We start from the raw sequence: 20,139 nt of genomic DNA, 5'->3' as shown, positions 1-20,139 counted from the left end.
AAATACGTGTACTTAATGGATAGGCTAATAGGCTATATGAGTGTTGGACTCCCTAATTATAATGACAATAAATAATAATGGTAATTTTAAATGCCCAGAAAAGCGGGCGAGTACGGCTAGTTGTCTCATAAATGTCATACGTCATCCAGGTCAAAACAGTTTTTAGTACACAGAGTCAATTAAAACACAGATAGCACGTACGTACAAACGCTCACACAAATACACGTTTGTGAGCGTTTTCATTTAACTTCCATATCTGATCTTTAGAATGGATAATCTAGAAATCTCAGGGACATCTTATTCTGCCGGGATTTACTACAGAGCGGGACTCAGTACACTTTATGGGGCCCACGGATATATCAGTGTTGTTAAATTTGAAGGGGGCGCCAGTGACGTTTCGTCTTTTGTTTGAAATTAGAGACGAGCTCAGAACCCACCTGATGTTAAGTGATTACCGGAGCTCATAGACATCTACAGGGTAAATGACGCCACCTACCTTGAGATGTGAGTTTTAAGGTGCATCGCTCGAATGGACCGGACGTTTTATCCTTTAAGCCACGACGACATCTAGATGTCGACACATGTGGCATGCGTCCGACCTGATGGTTTTTTGTTTTTTACATACGCTGATAGCCTTGAGAGGCTATTTCAGCTTCACCCTAACGTGTAGGTGAGCTCACAAGGCTCAAACCGGAGTGTTGCTAACACTGGCCCTGGCAAGAGCAGTGCTTCGCAGAATCTACCACCGGATCGGAAACGCGACCCACTGAGAAGATCCGGCGAGAAACTCAGTGGGCTGTGTCTGAGGGTTAATTTACTCGTCGAGGCCTTCGTCGCAAGCGTCGGGTTCGACGAGAACGATGACCGGACATATTGTTGGTCGAAAGGCTCAATCTACACTCGGGGTCTGCGTTTGAATCCGTATCGGCAAGCTTAGGAATCACTGGGTCTGCGTTTGAATCCGTATCGGCAAGCTTAGGAACCACTGGTCTGAACCATAAGAACGTCGCGGTTAGGAACGAGCCAATCACAGCGCCATAACTCTGCCTGCTCCGTATTCAAGTCGCGCGCAGATAAGGCTCCGCGCACACGTACCGTTTAGAAGTGCGTGTCGCAATTAGCACGCCGTTCCGATTGTGTGTAATTAGCTTTATGCGCTACGCAACCGAGATGATGTCTGGTGATAAATTATAAATGAATTTAACGTTTTGTATTCTTGTTTTGTAATTTAAGCTACATTTTTATTAAATTTCTGAACGCCTTCGAAGCACAGCTCTCGGTATAGTTTCTGTGTCTGCGATTTTAGCTAGTTTCTTTTTAACTGTCTGTCCATGGGCCGACGAATTTACGGTTCATACAAAACGTGAATGGCGCCATCCTTTCTGATATATGAGGTCGATGTCTCAAAGGTATTCCGGGACACAATAGACGATGCAAGCAATACGACTTCAAAAATCCACATCACGTCCTAATCGTGGTACAAAAATACAATCAGAAAAATGAGAGTTTTCCATTATATTAATGTGACGCTATGAATGTTTAGATATACTTAAATCCACAGGTTGATACCGCATTACTAACCTTTTTTGGTCTTTAACAATATCACGTTCTTGATGGGTAGTATTGACATGATTCTTCAAAGATCAACTTTTTTTTAATTTTTTTTATTGCTTAGATGGGTGAACGAGCTCACAGCCCACCTGGTGCTAAGTGGTTACTGGGGCCCGTAGACATCTACGACGTAAATGCGCCACCCACCTTGAGATATTAGTTCTAAGGTTTCAGTATAGTTGCAACGGCTGCCCCACCCTTCAAACCGAAACGCATTACTGCTTCACGGCAGACATAGGCAGGGTGATGGTACCTACTCGCGCGTACTCATAAGAGGTCCTACCACCAGTAAAAGTATATTATTGTATATTAAGTGCGGCGTTATTAACTCAGAAGTCTCCAGGTTAGAGTTTATCCTCAGAAAAGCTACGGGCTCGTCTGCTCGGCAAATCTAAATGAATAAAACAATTTATTCAAGAGGATCTCGCCCTTTGCTTCCTAAGTTCTCAAAGCTTTTTGTTTTGATCAGGTGACGCGAGTAACGCCAGCATCGGCTCCGGGGAGGGTACGGGCGAGGAAGACGATGACACGAACGGTAAAAAGAACCAGAAGAAGCGCGGAATCTTCCCGAAGGTCGCCACAAATATCCTGAGAGCGTGGCTCTTCCAACATTTAACGGTAGGTCTCCTATCTGCTGTCAAACATGAAGAATAGGTCTCGGTAGGCAGCGGCTTGACTCTACTCCTGGCTACGCTCGTCTGCCTACAAGGGCATTAAAAAAAATGCATTAGTCAACAACTCGACCTAATACCCGAGCTGAAAGTTAACGGTTCTCGGAGTCTTTAGACACAATGTGAACTTCATGCTAGAGGTTACTGGTAGTAGGACCTCTTGAGAGTCCGCACGGTACCACCACCCTGCCTATTTCTACCGTGAAGCAGTAATGCGTTTCGGCTTGAAGGGTGTGGCAGCCGTTGTAACTATACTTGAGACCTTAGACTTATCTCGTGGTGGGTGGCGCATTTACGTTGTAGATGTCTATGGGTTCCAGTAACCACTTAACAAGAGGTGGGCTGTGAGCGCGTACACCCATATAAGCTATAAAAAAAAGAGGCGAATAAGCGTACATTCTAGCAAACAAAACTTATTGGTTTTTAGTTAACAACGTGTGCAGTTAGCAGAATGATAGTGTGTGAATTAAACGTTGGTACGGTCACAAAGGCACCGGTCGTCGTATCGGAACGTCCGAACTGTAGCCGGTCGCGGTTCCGTCGCGGCCACGGACCGGCGCCGGAACGTTTTCCAATTAAATCCCGATCCCGGGAACAATAGTATTGTGCGTCGACTTTACACGTGTTACCAACCGTTTTAAATAATTGTGGTTGTTTTTTTTGTGTTTCCGCGGAGGTTGTTCTCTGAACGGGTCACCTTAAAATTATGTCAGCATTTTTATATCCTTCACTGGGGGCGCTCCGCTATTTGGTAACGCCCGTCTTGCCTACTTCAGATAGAGAGCCACCACTAGCTCTAGTGTTAAGATCGGATAACCGTCTTCCTATGAAAATCAAAATTTTTGAGGTTTTGACCTCATCATATTCGAATGTGCTATTAATATTGTAGTGTAAGTAGGTAACTGCTCAGTGGTCGGTGAACTCGCTTGTGTGTCCATCACCTAGTCTTTATTAGCTTACGTATTCAGACAAACGGATCTAAGTAAGTGTAGAATTATTATGATAAAATGAACAAGTCGCAATATGAACTAATGTTTTATTTACGCTAGTAACACTTGCGGAACATCCGAGAACTCATTGTAATAACAAAATTAAATCTGTTATATCGGTATTCTTCTGTGAATTTATTCAGAAAACTAAATGTAAATGGGTGTATCAAGCTGTCTCGACAGTTGTAAGTGCAGGGCCCAGTGTTGCGTAGTAATTTCTAGAATGGGATCTGTCGAGGCGCGGCGCGGGGGCCGTGGCAGGGGCGAGGAGGGGCGGGGGGGGGGCGCAATTTCATTACCGGTCCGGATCCGCGCCCATAAATCACCCGGCCCCGAAGAAGCTCAGCGCTGTTCAGGTGACGCTCCGAAGTCGCCTGAGCCCCTCGCCATTTTCTGTTTCATTCGAATCCCACATTCTTTATGACTGCGAAATACGTGAGCGAACGTACGAATCGTGGTTTTTCTAATGAAACAACGATGAATTTATACAGAACGGGTCAGAGTACGGGAGAAACAATATTCATTTGTCCACTCATACACAGGAGTTTTCGTTAATGGCGCCGAACAATTTCAAGTTACCGTTGCAATGGAAGAACGTTTCGTTTTCGAAAATTTCAATCTCGAATCTCTTCGCTATTCGAAATTTAAAAAGACTAACCGTCCTCGAATCGAATTAGGAAGCTTTTAGCGTTTCGTTTCGCGCGTTTTTGCCGGTCGCTGTCCTCGTCCATTACGAGCGCTTCAAATTACTTATAATTGCTCCGCTTAGCGCTAAGTGCTTTCATTACGGGCTCCCCGGGCAACGGTTCCGGCCACGGGAACGCTCTTTAATGCATCGAACGAACGAATCAATTCGGTTACCTACAGCCCGCACGGATCGGGCGTCAAAATGCGGTCGCGGAATATTACGGGATTGTGGCAGAAAGAGCATTCGACCCACATTTCGCGCGGCAACTGCACAGCTGTCAACGTGACGTTTGAAATATACATTCGATTACGCTTCGCGGGAAATTGGATGGCGCTCGGTGACAGGCGCCGTCACCTGGCCGGGCGCGGGACGCACGGTGCCGCATTCGAGTCCTTGACCACAAACAATATTACAGTTGAATTGTGAACGATTGATCCGCGATTACTGCTAGGGCCGTATCGGAGCCAGTGCGGCTCGGGAATCGATTCCGGAGCACGCTCTGTCGAATCGTTGTGATTGTGGAATTTAAATTCAGCGCGCTCTCCGCAATATTGGTTACAATCTGTACGGTCCATTCCGGGAGTGGACGTTTTGAATTTTAAAACAAGCCCGTTTCCCTGCACTTACTACGCGTTTGAATTTCATATGCGTGTGAGAGATTCGGAACTGTGTTATGCGATATGTATTATTTTATCAAGAATCGGAATAATTCTGAAGTTATTGTTTCTGAAGATAATGGAAGATTTCCCTATGATCCGAAAGTGGCTGTTGAGTTTTCTTTGCGGCTTGGTGCTCCATGACAATTGACCTATGGGCGTCACAACATGAATATGACGAGACGTGAGGTCGTAGTCTCAACTGAACTGCATAGTAGTACGACATACCTTGTGAGCAAGAATTAGGGTCTAAAGGGTGAAACAGCCCTACTATACAAACAATTTAACTCACTTTAAGCTCAAGCTAGGGACATGAAATCCAGCCTAACTCCAGGTGATCTCGTTTATTCAGCTCAAACCGTTCTAAAAATCATAAACACTGAATTGAAACTCAGCAGATCGTTACTAGACTCCAGCCAATTTTTTTTTAGCAAAGAAATCGCGTTTTCCTCTTCGGACAGGACTGGCTCGATCTTGCATTCCGACATCCAATTATATTGATACGCCCGTATTCGGTTTGTAGAAATCCAGAAATCAATAACAAGAGATCAGACGAGAGCGGTTTTGTTATACAAATGATTAAAATAGCATAGTACTAGCTGCCTCGACAGACTTTGTCCTGTGAGCTTCATTTGAACTATTACGAACCTTTAAACACCAAATTATTAAATTAAAAACATTTAAATACCTCATTCCACGTTGCTATCCACACAGCCGAGGACAGGCAGGAATGGCGCAGGATAATGCAGGAGAAAGTTATTAGAGGAGGTCACGACCCTCAGCATTGAGGATTATCGACGCAAGGAGGAGGAGGAGAGAAAGACCAAAACAGCCGAAACGAGCCGTCCTCAAGCGATGCGACTACCAACGAACAGCATTTCCTTATTTACATATATATTTTTTTTTAATATTGAATATATATACATAATCGATTTAGTTCTCACGGAGAAATACAGCTAAAAAGGCAACATCTCTTCGAATTGATAACCTCCTTTTAAAAAGTCGGTTAAAATTCATGTGATGCGTTAGATAAAATGGCTCATTTGGATACTTATAATTTAATAGACATCTGGTAATTAAATTTCGTAGCATCGTTTGTTTGTTTTCTATTCGAGCAATCTTTGCATTGTCGTGTGTAGTGCAGTCGTGGGTATGCGGAGGGACTTCGGTTCCCTCTGTATTTTGTACCGCATGTTCCATGGGGAATGCTCTGAGGAATTGTTCGAGATGATACCAACGTCTCGTTTTTACCATCGCACCGCCCGCCATCAGAGTAGAATTCATCCATACTACCTGGAGCCACTGCGGTCATCCACATTGCGTTTCCAGAGATCTTTTTTGCCACGTACCATCCGGCTATGGAATGAACTCCCCTCCAAGGTGTTTCCCGAGCGCTATGACATGTCCTTCTTCAAACGAGGCTTGTGAAGAGTATTAAGCGGTAGGCAGCGGCTTGGCTCTGTCCTTGGCATTGCTGAAGTCCATGGGCGACGGTAACCACTCCCCATCAGGTGGGCCGTATGCTCGTCTGCCTACAAAGGCAATAAAAAAAAAAAAAGAGTCACTGTCCACACTTCGAGGAAGGTTGTTGGTATATTACCATCAACGAAAGGCAGGTTGCACGCGTGTATCGCCAATAAATCTGTGTCATTTATAGTTTATAATTGTGTAGGTTCACGATAGTAATGGAATAGTTAAAACCGAAATTTTCAGCAACACTTTACAAGCTGAGGAATTAATTAAAAATAACAATTTTGTTTATCCTTTGATGTGTCCCCCGTTGGACGGATTCCGTTTGTTTGTTTTAAATTTATTTTATACAAAAGTTTAGGACTTTTATTTATCGATTGAGTCTCTACGAAGTCTGCCGGGTCAGCTAGTAAATAATAAAACATAATTGAAGTTCAATTAAAACTTCGAATTATTGATACTAAACACCAAATAAAACGGACCTTTAATTATTATTATAATAAGATAAATGTTGCGTGTTAACGGAAATTACTCTAAAACCAAATGACTTTTCAACCGTCGTTACAATTGAATATTTAACGCAAACCAAAAATATTACACTCGTCTAGGTTTTTATCACTGTCATACATACTCTATAGTGTATCTTGGCGAAAGCAAATCGTGTTTCGGCAAGTAACCGAGCCGGTGTCCACTCCGAGAGAGATACGTTATCTTAACGACCCTCCTCAGAGGGAGGGAGGGTGCGCTGACCCTGCCATTAGTGTTGTCCAAAAATCGAATGCGAAAATATAGAGTTTAGGTGTTTTTTTGGTGTTTTGCTCAGACGGGCTGACGAGCTCGCCTGGTGTTAAGTGTTAAGTCTACAACGTAAATTCCGGCACACATCTTGAGACATTAATTCTAAGGCCCTTCAAACCGAAACGCATTACTGCTTCACGGCAGATGTAGGCGGATTCGTGATGCCCACCTGTGCCTATATCTGACGCCTAACCACCTATAACCAAGTATCCAGTTCTTAACCAATAAACAAACACGGCGACGACATTGAAATGCTAAATTCACAGTTGATTGACATGTTTACTTGGTCATTAACCTTGTCATCGTTTTCTTGTAACCGTTATGCAAATATTAATTATTCAATAATTATAAGCTACGTAGGAATGTAATGAACGGCTTCAAATTAATTAAGTAACCGCGTATAATGTTTATTATAAAATATCAATAAGACCGAGTAATTCTATTAATAATTTAATGCTTTGCTGGTTTTTACGTTGAAGTTGAAATAGATCGGTAGATGAGCTCACGACCCGTTAGACATTAAGCGGCTACCAGAGATCATAGACAGCGGGAACGCCTTTACTCAATTGTAGTCCGTAGACGGAAAATTTTATCTACGTTCGAAAATGGCTGATATAGTCATAATCACACTGAGGTAAAGAATTAAAAGAATAATGTAAACTATTATCCTGATATCTAATTTTACGTAGTACAATCAAAACGTATCGTCTCCAATGAAAGTTACAAAAAAAAAGTTCGAAAAGTTCCGTGAGCTGTTTTTGCGACCACAACTACATTTGCCAAAGCTTCTGCGTGGGAAAGTGTCGAGTGTCCTAAGCAAACTTGTGCATAATCTAGTTGGAAGCCGACCGCCCGGGCAAACATCGCAACCCTTCCATCAGGGCCCTCGATATCGGATAACCGGGTATTAATTAACCGAGCATATTAGCTTTTGTTCTCCTTCAATATAAATGTTTTCGTTTGGACTACGTGCACAACTACCGTCTTTTGATGCCTCCTCCAATCGCAGGCGGTCGATGGCATGCATTATTGATGATCTAAATGAAAAATGTGACACTGAGATAAATACATTTTAATTAAAAATGTAACAGTGGAAGGATAGTTATATATTCATATTATATTATTATAGTTGTGTAAACCTTTCTGTAGATGAAAACGAAAAATGTTTTTTCTATACGTCCAATGCTCAGTGTTAAATATTCACGTCATTACGGATCCTCCCGATACATTAACGGTGCTTTTAGGTACCACAAGCACCGGTAACCGTCCTCGTCGAACACGTCACTTGCGACGAAGGGCTCGACGAGTGAATTAACCCATAGACACAGCCCACTGGGCTTCTCGCCGAATCTTCTCAGTGGGTCGCGTTTCCGATCCGATCCGGTAGATTCTGCGAAGGACTGCTCTTGCTAGGGTCAGTGTTAGCATCACTCCGGTTTGAGCCCCGTGAGCTCACCTACTAGTTAAGGTTACACTGAAATAGCCTCTCAAGGCTATCTATCAGCTTAGGTAGGAAAAAAGAGAAAAGCTAAATAAGCAAGATATATAGATTAAATATACGCGAATGTTTTTAAGCACTTCACTCCCAGCACCCGGAAGAGGTTTGCGAAAATGAAGCAGCTATCTATTCATTGCAATGTAGTGTCGCACCAGAAAATGCATGTTTCACGAAAACGTATACAGCTCACGTACAATAAACGGGGATCTCGAAAACATCCGTGAAGGCATCCCGCGGAGCCGACGACAGAAATCATTTCCGGCGGTCCGTTGGCCAGATTTCCGAAAACTACCCACTTTTTAAGTCGGCGACGTTAAACCGGACCGCCGGAAATCTGCAGGAAATAGAATGTGGAGGTGAGATGACGTCGTTGTGCCGTTACCGAAGTTAGAAGGAGACGGAACTGACGCACGATATCGCTCCTTGAATCGGCGAATTGAAATTTGAATACCGGTTTAGCGGTTTTTTTTTCTCTTTCAAACCCCTAAGTACAGTGATGTAGGTAAGCCTTTTGACGCGAAAAAAACATTTTTGCGCTTAAACCAAAAACAAACATTTGTTCTGAGTCTGGCTTTTCTTGTGCGACTAACTCGACATCCATTTCAGCATATGTTGACCACGTGCTGTCTTATCAATCAGAGTTACAGGCATCAGTTCCATCATTTTATTCATCCAATTAGTTGTCCGTCCTCAGCCAATTGTAGACGAAGCAAAAACCTTCCACATTGTCAACTCATAAATGACCGTTTATTATAGTTACGAAACCAGAATAAACCTTTCCGAGGGTTAATTTCGCCCTCCCTGCGTCCAACGCTTTCCCAATATTAATAAATTCTCATACAGCTGGATTCGCCTGCAATTTGCCCTCGCCGTCTAAAAGTAAAACTTACGGTGTACCCTTCGCATTAAATAAGGGGCCTTGTGATTTCAGCGCGACGCTGAAATTGGGAAAATTGAGAAACAATTTTTTTGTGGGTAAAAAATGGCGTAAAGATCATCAATCGAACATACAAATGACGCGCCACCCTTATTCTGTTATCACGGAATACTTACGTTATCGTGCAGAACGCGTCCCAACAACATTACGGACATTTTAAATTCTATTTTCAATAAAGTTATCTGAGATTATCTCGGATTATCGTTCGTGTATCTGGTATTACAATATATCCTCGGATAAAACGATTTTACCGGCGGTCGTTCTCAAAGGGAACTCGATAGGCACGTAACTCAATACCAGCTCTCTAGGAATTCCTGTAGCGACCTCCTGTGTTCTATGCTGCCCTAGTACTTTATGATCATGTTGCGTCATCACGCTACGCTTGTTCGATGCTAACTAGCGTTATTATTACCGGCGCAGTGTTTCGCGAAGATTGCGAACGGACCAAAGAGGATAAATGATAATTTTGTTGGTTTATGTAATGTTGAAATCGAAAGAAATAATATAGAAATTAAATTTTTGTAATCAATAATTACCAATATTATATTGTGTATTGTATGAATCGGCTATATCATCGGCATCTAGATAATATTGTGTTCAAATTAATAATTTGCTATCGTTTTTTTTGTAATTAATCCCCGCTAGCGCATCTCGCAAGACAAATCGATATTTTTAGCGCGTGACTATAATATGCGCACACATTTAACACATACTTTTATTTTTGTAAAGATTGTATATCACGATTTGAGGTAAATATATGATGATTTTTCGGTGAAATTACAAAATCATTAAAAAAATCTGTGAACGTCGATTTCATAAACAATCTTCTATTTTTTTTTCTTAAGATTGTGGCTTTTTTAGAATCGGTTTCAGAGTTTACTTTCCAATAACAAATATGTTACATGACATCGAAACTCACAGAACTGATTTTGAATTCGAATTCGGAGTTTTCTAACGCATCAGTTTTAATATAAAGAAACTTTTAGATGCCGAAAAGTAATATTATTGAGAGCGTTAAAACAGACTCACGTCATCAAACGAACGCGGATACAATGAAAATACAATGTTTTGTAAAGAAAAATAATGGAATAAAATTGAAACTCCGTAACGGTAACGATATATCTTCGCTAAGCCGGCTTGAGATGTTGCAGGTGGTGCGTAATATCGTATTTTTAATATACCCCTAGATTTGGCGGGGTACTTGATACCGGCTCGAGATCTTCGAATACATTAATCAAACCAGCGCTACCTACTCGGGGCTCCTTCTTATATTGCTAACGTAAGTTATGGCTTAATATAGTGTTATATAAAGATATGTGCGCTGCAGCCACGTAAGAGATAAGATGGAGCCGCCATCTCTAAATTCAGGTCGATTCGCGATGACCGAACCTTTTGATTTGCTGAGGATTGATTGACGATTGATTATTACCCATTTTTTATATATATATTTTGAAGTTATACTTCTTTAGGCGCGTTATGAAAAATTGATGAGAGTGAAATTTTACGATGGGCGTGACACAAAATTAACAGAAATGAAGTTGCCCACAAATGCTCCAATACAATTGAGGTTAGCTATCCGTATGTATTATTTAGTAATATAAATGACAAAATTATTATTTAATATAATTCATACTAAATATTATTAAATTATTAACGTTAAATATTTATTATTAATTATTTAATATTAAAAAAAAAGAAATAAATATAATAAAAATAAAGTATAACTTCTTACGCGCGTACATAAGTATACGCACCTTTTTTTTTAATGATAGGACTGCTTGTAAGCCCACACAATGAGTTACCATCTTTCTAGATAATTCTGCCGCTCAGCTGAGATGGCACAACTGCTAAATAATCTCATATTAGAAACTACAGTCTTTACGGCCTGGCCACGGGGATCGGCGGTGCGAACAGCGAAGCGGTGGGCGAGGCGACCATTCGCGCAGCACCGTTTGCAGGCCACGGGTACTCACGTTCGCCGCCGCGACTAGTAAGGAAGTCCGACAGCGAAATGTCTATATCGAAATTATCTCGATATTGCTTACAAATTAATAGTTTTTTGGTTCAGGACCTATTATTTGGAAAAGATTGTGAAGTACATGATTTGAATAAGAATCGGAGTATACCTATAGATGGAGAATTCCACAAGAAGTACGAGAAATACTTTGGGTGGCTAGACTTCCAAATAGCTGGTCTAGCTAGTATTTCAGCTATTTTATTTTTTTATTGCTTAGATGGGTGGACGAGCTCACAGCCCACCTTGTGTTAAGTGGTTACTGGAGCCCATAGACATCCACAACGTAAATGCGCCACCCACCTTGAGATATAAGTTCTAAGGTCTCAAGTATAGTTATAATGGCTGCCTCACCCTTCAAACCGAAACGCATTACTACTTCACGGCAGAAATAGGCAGGGTGGTAGTACCCACCCGTGTAGACTCACAAGAGGTCCTACCACCAGTAATTACGCAAATTATTATTTTGAAGATTTCATTTTTATCACACGATGTTATTCCTTCACCGTGGAAATCAATCGTGAACGTTGAGTGTTGTTGAGTACGTATTTCATTACAAAAATTGGTACCCGCCTGATATTCGAACACCGGTGCATCGCTCAACACGATTGCACCGGACGTCCGTTAGGCCACGACGACTTTAAAAATATAAAATAAAAAATAAATAAAAAATATAAAAATTTCGGCGTTAATTTTTCGCGGCGAAAACAACTAAACTCATTTAATCACTGCACTATTCGCCGCGACTACCGCTCGACTCCGTGGCTCGCGCCGTCCGTATTCATGCATTTGTTTTGCTCGCCCGCCGCATCGCGCGATTCGCTCGGTACATTTCGCCGGTCGCTTCGCCGGTCGCCGGTGCGCGTGGCTTGTTAGGTACATTTCTATGCGCTTGTTTTAGTCGCTAGACGCTTCGCCGTTCGCACCGCGCGAATATTCGCATCGGCGAATGTCCCGTGGCCAGGCTGTTAGACTTAAGAAAAATGGCGGTAAAAATTCTTTTTTTTTTAATATTCATTTATTATCTATGGCCTGGCATTATTAACTTTCAAGCGACGATAGTCATTTGTCATCGTGTGTAAGAGAATGTGTATTTAAAATAGAAGTCATTTGATTGTATCTGTCAATTGTCAAACGCTAACTTGCTTTTAAAATGTTTTTTTACTTTGGTAATTAATTATTTACAGAGTCGTATTACTAATCTAAAGCCAGTTGTTTTCATTCTTAGATAAATAGTTTACACCTGCACACGGTCAATTCTTGTAAATGTCAACCCGTTAACGAAGAAACAAACAAGCAAAAATTTTACATGTACATAATATTTAATTAAGACGTTGGCAAATGGTTCCTAATGACAGCTGACATTTCTCGGCCCTTATCTCTAATGTCAAACTTAAGTTTAATGTTTTTAAATTAAAATGAAATATATTCTACCTACGACCAATGCAAATTTATTATTTACCTTTATATGTAATTAAGAATTGTCTTTTGGCGAACGAATAGTTTTGTTTTTATCTTTTTAATACAGACCGACTCGAGCACGTTCTTACGTCATATTGGAATTGAGTGCATTCGTGCAAGGACTATTAGAAGTTGGAACTTTGTATTTCTTAGCGACGACTAAAGCTAGGCATATATCGTTATAAGTCTAAAAAGCTTTTAATTGAAATAGCTCAGGATGAATTGATTTTTAAGGCGCATAGGCAAGAACGCGACTGAATTGTACAGGGCTGGCATATACGAAAAACTTTTAACACTACTGGTGGTAAGATCTCTTTTGAGTCCGCACGGGTAAGTACCACCGCCCTGCCTATTTCTGCCGTGAAGCAGTAACGCGTTTCGGTTTGAAGAGTGAAGCAGCCGCTGTAACTATATTGAGATCTTAGAACTTATATCTCAAAATGGGTGGCGGCATTTACGTTGTAGATGTCTATGGGCTCCAGTAACCACTTAACACCAGGTGGGCTGTTAGCTCATCCATAAAGTGAAGCAATAAAAAAAATATGTTTGTCACCTCAGAATGCTTTTTCTAGGTGAAACAACTTTAATGATTTTCTATTTATTTGAAAGCGAATGTGCTAATTTTTATGAATCCATATTTAATTAACTTTCACTATGTTCATGATATGCTCGTCTTATTTTGGTGAAGTCGGCCAAACAATAACATTAGCTATTGCTCGGTCGACAGTTGAAGATACGATAGATTCAAATGTTTGTTATGAATACGAAATGTCTCGACCCTCGACAAAGCCTTCAACTTAAAGCTCTCAGAGACACGAACCGTCAATAACAAACTTGAGCATTTCTGTTTTGGACTTTCAGTCGAACATAATTTAACTAGGTGAATGGATATGGTTATGATTAGGTTTTTCACGCGGTTCCCTTCGCGATCAGCTTTAGGAGGATTTCATATTCAACAACCTTCAATCAATCTTCGGACAATAACTGTTACTGTGCTATTCATGCAGACAAAAGTCTTGAGACAAGAACATGTATACCCTAACTCAAAAATATGCGTAATTCTCTAGTGAATGTATGGGGGGGGGATATTCGGAAGGAGTTTCTGCCGTTTCTGCCGCGAACCAGTCTTTAGTTCCGATTCATTTAGATTTAGTATTCACTTAGTGATGTCTATGGGCCCCTGTAACCAGTAAACAAGTATATTCGTCATCGCATTTAAGGCATTAAAAAATAACACAAGTGTAAAAACAAACGAATCTACAAATATAATAATACATATCTACCACTAACTACGACTGAATCAAAGTTGCAAACCCTTTTTCATTGTCCATAATTCCTTTCGTATAACCAAATATATAATAGTATAGGATAATCCAATCCTAAACTAACAAGTGACAAACTTTTGTTTTTCCACGTAAACATATGATTTTCAGGCAACACCGAACTCGAGCAGTAAATTCAAGTCAAACCGAATGGGTTACAAGCGGAAATTTTTCCTAACACGGGGAAAACTTTGCATTTTCCCCGGCAAAGTCGGTAGAAGTTGGTGCAAGTAATCTAAAGTTAGGTACCAGGGCCGCAGAGGCTATTTAGATGTGCATCTTAACTCGCCCATATATCTAGATTGTGAGAACTCCCCGACCCAAGCTCCGTTATTTTTTTGCCTCTTTTCGCCTCCGCGAAGAACAAAATAGCAAAAGTGGACGAGATCCAATAAGATTTCCAGCTAAATGATCGCTCCGAGCCGCTTTCAATACTATCGAGTTAATTGAACGCAGCTCTTACAATTTATGCGCGCCTAGTCAATGAAATTGGATATCTTTTGTGTTTTGCATACGACGCGGCCCGTGTGAAACACTGAATAAATTTAAATTCTTAATAGTTTAGTTAGAAAATAATAGTTTAAAATAACTAACGTATTTTATGCTTTGTTAATATCCTGAAAAGCACCCCACGCTTTTTTACAGTAAAATTATGTTTTCTTACACTATTTTTAATTCAAATTTATTAAAATTTATTTTCAATTTTTTAGTTGGATTTTCTATAAAAGCGTATTTTGTTAGTATTCTTGTATATATATTTTTTAATTTTTTAGTTAATTATCATTTTTTTCAAATTTTTTTTTCATTTTTTTTAAATATTGATTTTTCATCGATCCTTAATAAGTATACCAAATTTCGAGTTAATCCGACGTTTTGAAGGGGGTCAAAATCATGTTCAAAGATTCCGTGAAAAACATACACACGTCTGAAGCTAATAAAAGCGTATTAATAATATCTATCTGGGAGTCTTGGGTTGAATTATTCACGATTGACGCGGTAGCTCTCGTAGACCCGAACGCCGGTAAATCGAGCGAAGGTATATTTATTTAATTTTAATAACCGAATGATTAGCATACACAAACGTTGGCGGGTGCGGCCCGCTGATAATGCGCACATTTGCATCCCGCTCCGTGCCTATGAATTATCGGTCATGTGCCAGGGCCGACAGCTCTCCGTGTTTATGCTAACCTGGTATTTTGACGTTTAATTTTCGTGTTTTAGAACCATTACTCATTTATTTCGCATGTGTGCTTAAACAATTTAGTTGCCGGCTCAGCGGGTCCCGTTATGCGGGCTTACGATGTTTTTCAGCCGGCTCGCTTCGATACATATAGCGGTCCGTGTTTATTTCTAATGTATTTTATGTACAGATGTTATAAATGTGAAACGATTATAATTGTATTATACTAGATATAAATGTGGATTGTAATTTTTTTATAGTCGAATGCTATTTAGGTGGCAGCTGAATTCAATAATAATAATAACTAGCCGTACTCGCTGGGCATTTAAAATTCACATTATTATTTATTGTCAATATTATTAGGGAGTCCAACACTCATATAAACATTAGTCTATCCATTAAGTACATGTATTTTCTAAATGGATACCAAGTTTCAAGTCAATCGGATGCATGGTTCAGTAGTTATAACGGAACATCCGTAAAAACCATTGTAGATTTATATATTAGTATAGATAAGCCTTTTTATTTCTTATTTTACAATCTAAAATCAAATCATCAATCACAAGTCATATTTGTTATTTAATGTAATATTATAATCCACCTGTAATATTATAATCCAGGTGGATTATAATAATATTACATTAAATAACAAATATGACTTTTGTTAGCAAGTTAGCTTAAATTATGTTAGTAATATAAGTGCGTGTACCTATTAAAATATATATAAATTAACAAGAAATTCCGGCTTAGGTAAAGGTCTCCTCCAAAGACTTGTGTATTAAGAATCTTAACCCCAGATATTCCGGGTGAAGTTCCAATGTAGCAAAATAATTGAAAATAAAAGCTGAATTCAATAAATACGTAAAAATAGTGAAACTAAGAAAGCAAACGGCCGATAAAACGGATGAATAATTAATTGACTCACAAGCATACCGAGATTATAATAATTTCCAGTGACCAACCAACTCGACGTGGGCTATCGCATTTCGCCTGAAGGGTCCGTAGGGTCGAAACAAGTCGTGCCTACATAATTTCGGGTACCAGGAGCGTAGATACGGGAAGAGCTTAGTTAATCAGAGCCCGCCGGCCGATTAACCCGGGCCAGATAACGCCTCTCGCGCGATTAGACATGCTGACCACCCCGCGCTTATGGACGCCTGGTACCTACGGACTACCCTCGAGTATCGACGATAATACTAGGGGATTTCCTTGCTTCGTCCGTTGTATATTTATGCAAATATACGTATATAAGGATTAGTGTAATTGCGCTGTTGCTTACCAAATGTGATTTTACGGTTTCAATTCATTTGAATTATAAAACGCGTTTTTGAATGTTTGCAAGTCAATGTTATTGACTGAGCGTGTCTGTTTATTTAATAATAGGAACGTATGCCTTTTGTGTGTTCATTAAGCAAGCCATTCGTTAAGTTAAAGCAACGCGACCGATTTCGGCTTAAATAAACGGTAATATTTAGTTTGCTATGGCGGCGCAAAGCCACGAATAGTTATTTGTACATCAAGAGAGTAAAGTTGTTTTTTGTTTTGGAGTGCTGATTTTGAGTCCCGAGCAAGCGAAGGATTCTATGATTGATTCACTCGTTACGCTCGTGCGACCTGGGACGTAAATGCGCCACCCACCTTGAGATATAAGTTCTAAGGTGTCAGTATAGTTACAACGGCTGCCCCACTCTTCAAACCAAAACTCATTACTGCTTCAAGGCGGAAATAGACTCACAAGACGAACGACTTACCTTATGAAAAAAGTATAATTACAAACGAGATAATATGCCATTAGAATCTTTTTACTAACAAGGTACCTAATTGGGACCCACGTGTTTATACGTCACGTTATTTATTTAACATAAAAGACTTTTTTTTTGTAAATAGTGTTGGCCTCACAATGTAAACTGAATTGTTTGGATTGAGATTCCGTTTTCACTAGTTGCAGTCGATATATATATATATGGATATTTCTAGAAGCACGAAGCTTTGTTTTCCCACTTGAAGAGTAAGATAACTGTTACACCAATGTATTTTCTACAGCATCAGAGAGAGTCGAGAATTCGTATACCTGTCTTAATAATACATAATCTTCATTATTAAAGTTTAAAATTAAAAATACAACTACATACATAGTCATTTCTGGAGTAATCTCCGCGGCACGAGTCTATCCACTTAGTCGCCTCATCCCCATATTTCAGGCGAAGCTTTAAAACTCGGGCGCGCTTCGGTCTAGACAGACTGAATTATCCTAGCAACTTCACTTAGTCTAAATGCACTCTCAAAATGCTTGCGCTACAAGAAATTTTAGTCAACTTGAACTTTCTTTCGAGTACGAAAAGCTTAATATATATTGATGGCGCTTAACTGACGAAGAATCGAAAATGGTGATGAAGATTCTAAAACAGTTTTCAGATGGGTGAAATGGTTTCGAGGCGGGTGGCGCATTTACGTTGTAGATGTCCATGGGCTCCAGTAACCACTTAACACCAGGTGGGCTGTGAGCTCGTCCACCCATCTAAGCAATAAAAAAAAAACAAAAAATGGATTTTTTCTGCTGCACGCTGTAACCCAAAATTTAAATCTTTTCAATATTATTTAACCAGCGATCCGCCCTCGCTTCGCTTCGGAAACTGTAATTTATTATTGATTTCTATACTATTTAATGAATGTTATTATACATATAAACCTTCCTCTTCAATCACTCTATCTATTAAAAAAAAACCGCATCAAAATCCGTTGCGTAGTTTTAAAGATTTAAGCATACATAGGGACAGACAGATATAGGGACAGAGAAAGCGACTTTGTTTTATACTATGTAGTAGTAATTCTACATAGTTCGTTCAGTAGCTATATCAAAACTCGCGATCAACAATTTCCTAGTTCAAGCCACATTTATGTATCCAGAATTGTTGGTATGGGATTCAAACCATCAATGGTATAGTCTAGTTTCTCCGCCCTTACATATTAAGCTTTAGTTTTTTCGCCGTAGAGCTTTACAAGGAAACCCCAATGATTCTTTTTTGAGAGCGCTTAGGTCTTGCAGGTCCGGACTTGGTATGAGAGTCAGCGCCGTACATCAAATGAGGATAAATTCAATACGATATTTCATAACAATAAGGTGTATTTTAATATCGGTCGGAGCGAATATCGTTCAATGCAATCCGCCCAAGAGAGGCTGCCCAATCAAATCGTAGACACATGTCTGGCGGACCGCCAATCCTGTCACGGCAGCCTCCGAGGAAAATTCATACGTACATTTTGATGCTGTATTATTTTGTGTCCCAAAAACCAAAGATATTGGAGGTATTATGTTAAACCGATAACATAAATGATGGTGTATTTATTCTACTATAGATATGAAGTCATTTTGATTGTAGCGCGTTTCTGGAAGCACTAAACATGAATTGGAAACGGTCACCGATTAAACCTGCCCTAATTTCCACTGCAAAGTAATGGATTCTTCATTTGTAGAGTGAAATAACCTTTATTCCGATTGACTGAAGATATCTCACAGTCTTAAGCCTTTTTTTTATTGCTTAGATGAGTGGACGAGCTCACAGCCCACCTGATGTTAAGTGGTTACTGGAGCCCATAGACACCTACAACGTAAACGCGCCACCCACCTCAAGATTTAAGTTCTAAGGTCTCAGTATAGTTACAACGGCTGCCCCACCCTTCAAACCGAAACGCATTACTGCTTCACGGCAGAAACAGGCAGGGTGGTGGTACCTACCCGCGCGGACTCACAAGAGGTCCTACCACCAGTAATTATGTAAATTATAATTTTGCGGGTTTGATTTCAGCCTTAACATGAATAGTGGTGTCTATTACAAATTCTGTTAGCCGCGTCCACACATTTCATGTCAGAACGCTCCTCTCAAGAAATAAGAGATGGCTTCTCCGAATAACGTTTCTTGATATCAACATCCGAATGATTACCTCAACTTTTAAACTCAAACACTGTATAGCTTCGAAGCTCATGAAACAATTACTTAGCCCCGGGCGCTCGGGGTGGGGGAGGCCTCCTGAAGCCATTTTCATAATGCACCACCCTGTTTAAACTTAACACTTTAAATAATTGCGGGATAGCTGCCAAGACGGGGCCTTCGGCGCCCAGGTGCAGCTTCCCGCCAGAGGCAGCTTTTTATTTCGTGATAGGGTTATTTTTGTTGGAGTCCTCTTCCGGGGGCCCATGTTTGGTTCGCACAAAATTTGTAAGCTTTTTGTAGGGTGTTTATCAATCGATTTCTATCGTCCTAAGTTTCCATATGGACCATTGCTGATTCTTATTTGGATCGAAGGACCATATGTAGCGGCATTAGATTGTATTACTGGTGGTAGGACCTCTTGTGAGTCCGCGCGGGTACCCTCCCTATTTCTGCCGCGAAGCAGTAATGCGTTTCGGTTTAAAGAGTGGGGCAGCCGTCGTAACTATATTTGAGACCTTAGAACTCATATCTCAAGGTGGGTCGCGGTATTTTCGTTGTAGATGTCTATGGGCTTCGGTACCCATTTAACACCAGATGGGCCGTGAGCTCGTCTACCCACATAAGCAATAAAAAAATGCATTATTGGAATTCCAGTTCATTATATCAATTGAATAATCGATTGAAATTTTTGGTAGGTATAGCTTAATTTACTTGATACATGAGTTCTTAGGTCTCAGTTTTTACAGTACAACGACTGCCCCATCCTTCAAACCGAAACGCATTACTGCTTCACGGCAGACATAGGAGGGTGATGGTACCTACTCGTGCGGACTCACAAGACGTCCTACCGCCAGTGTGTGTATTTCCATACTAATTCGTGACAAAGTAACAAATATTCCTAAACTATTTATT

General features: G+C 40.3%; 1 protein-coding gene across 1 annotated transcript in view; it reads left to right on the top strand.

The window, feature by feature from the left end:
• LOC101737806 (homeobox protein homothorax-like) overlaps positions 1-20,139 on the top strand; it is a gene marked incomplete at its 5' end in the record, with an annotated part of 369,054 nt that overhangs the window by 239,564 nt on the left and 109,351 nt on the right. Inside the window, 1 exon segment of the mRNA NM_001309564.1 lies at positions 2,081-2,229. Coding sequence (NP_001296493.1) covers positions 2,081-2,229 — 149 coding nt within the window.

Source organism: Bombyx mori, chromosome 25 (assembly GCF_030269925.1).
Source record: "Bombyx mori chromosome 25, ASM3026992v2".
In the NCBI taxonomy this organism is placed as follows: domain Eukaryota; kingdom Metazoa; phylum Arthropoda; class Insecta; order Lepidoptera; family Bombycidae; genus Bombyx; species Bombyx mori.
This window is presented reverse-complemented; position numbering and strand designations above follow the sequence as displayed.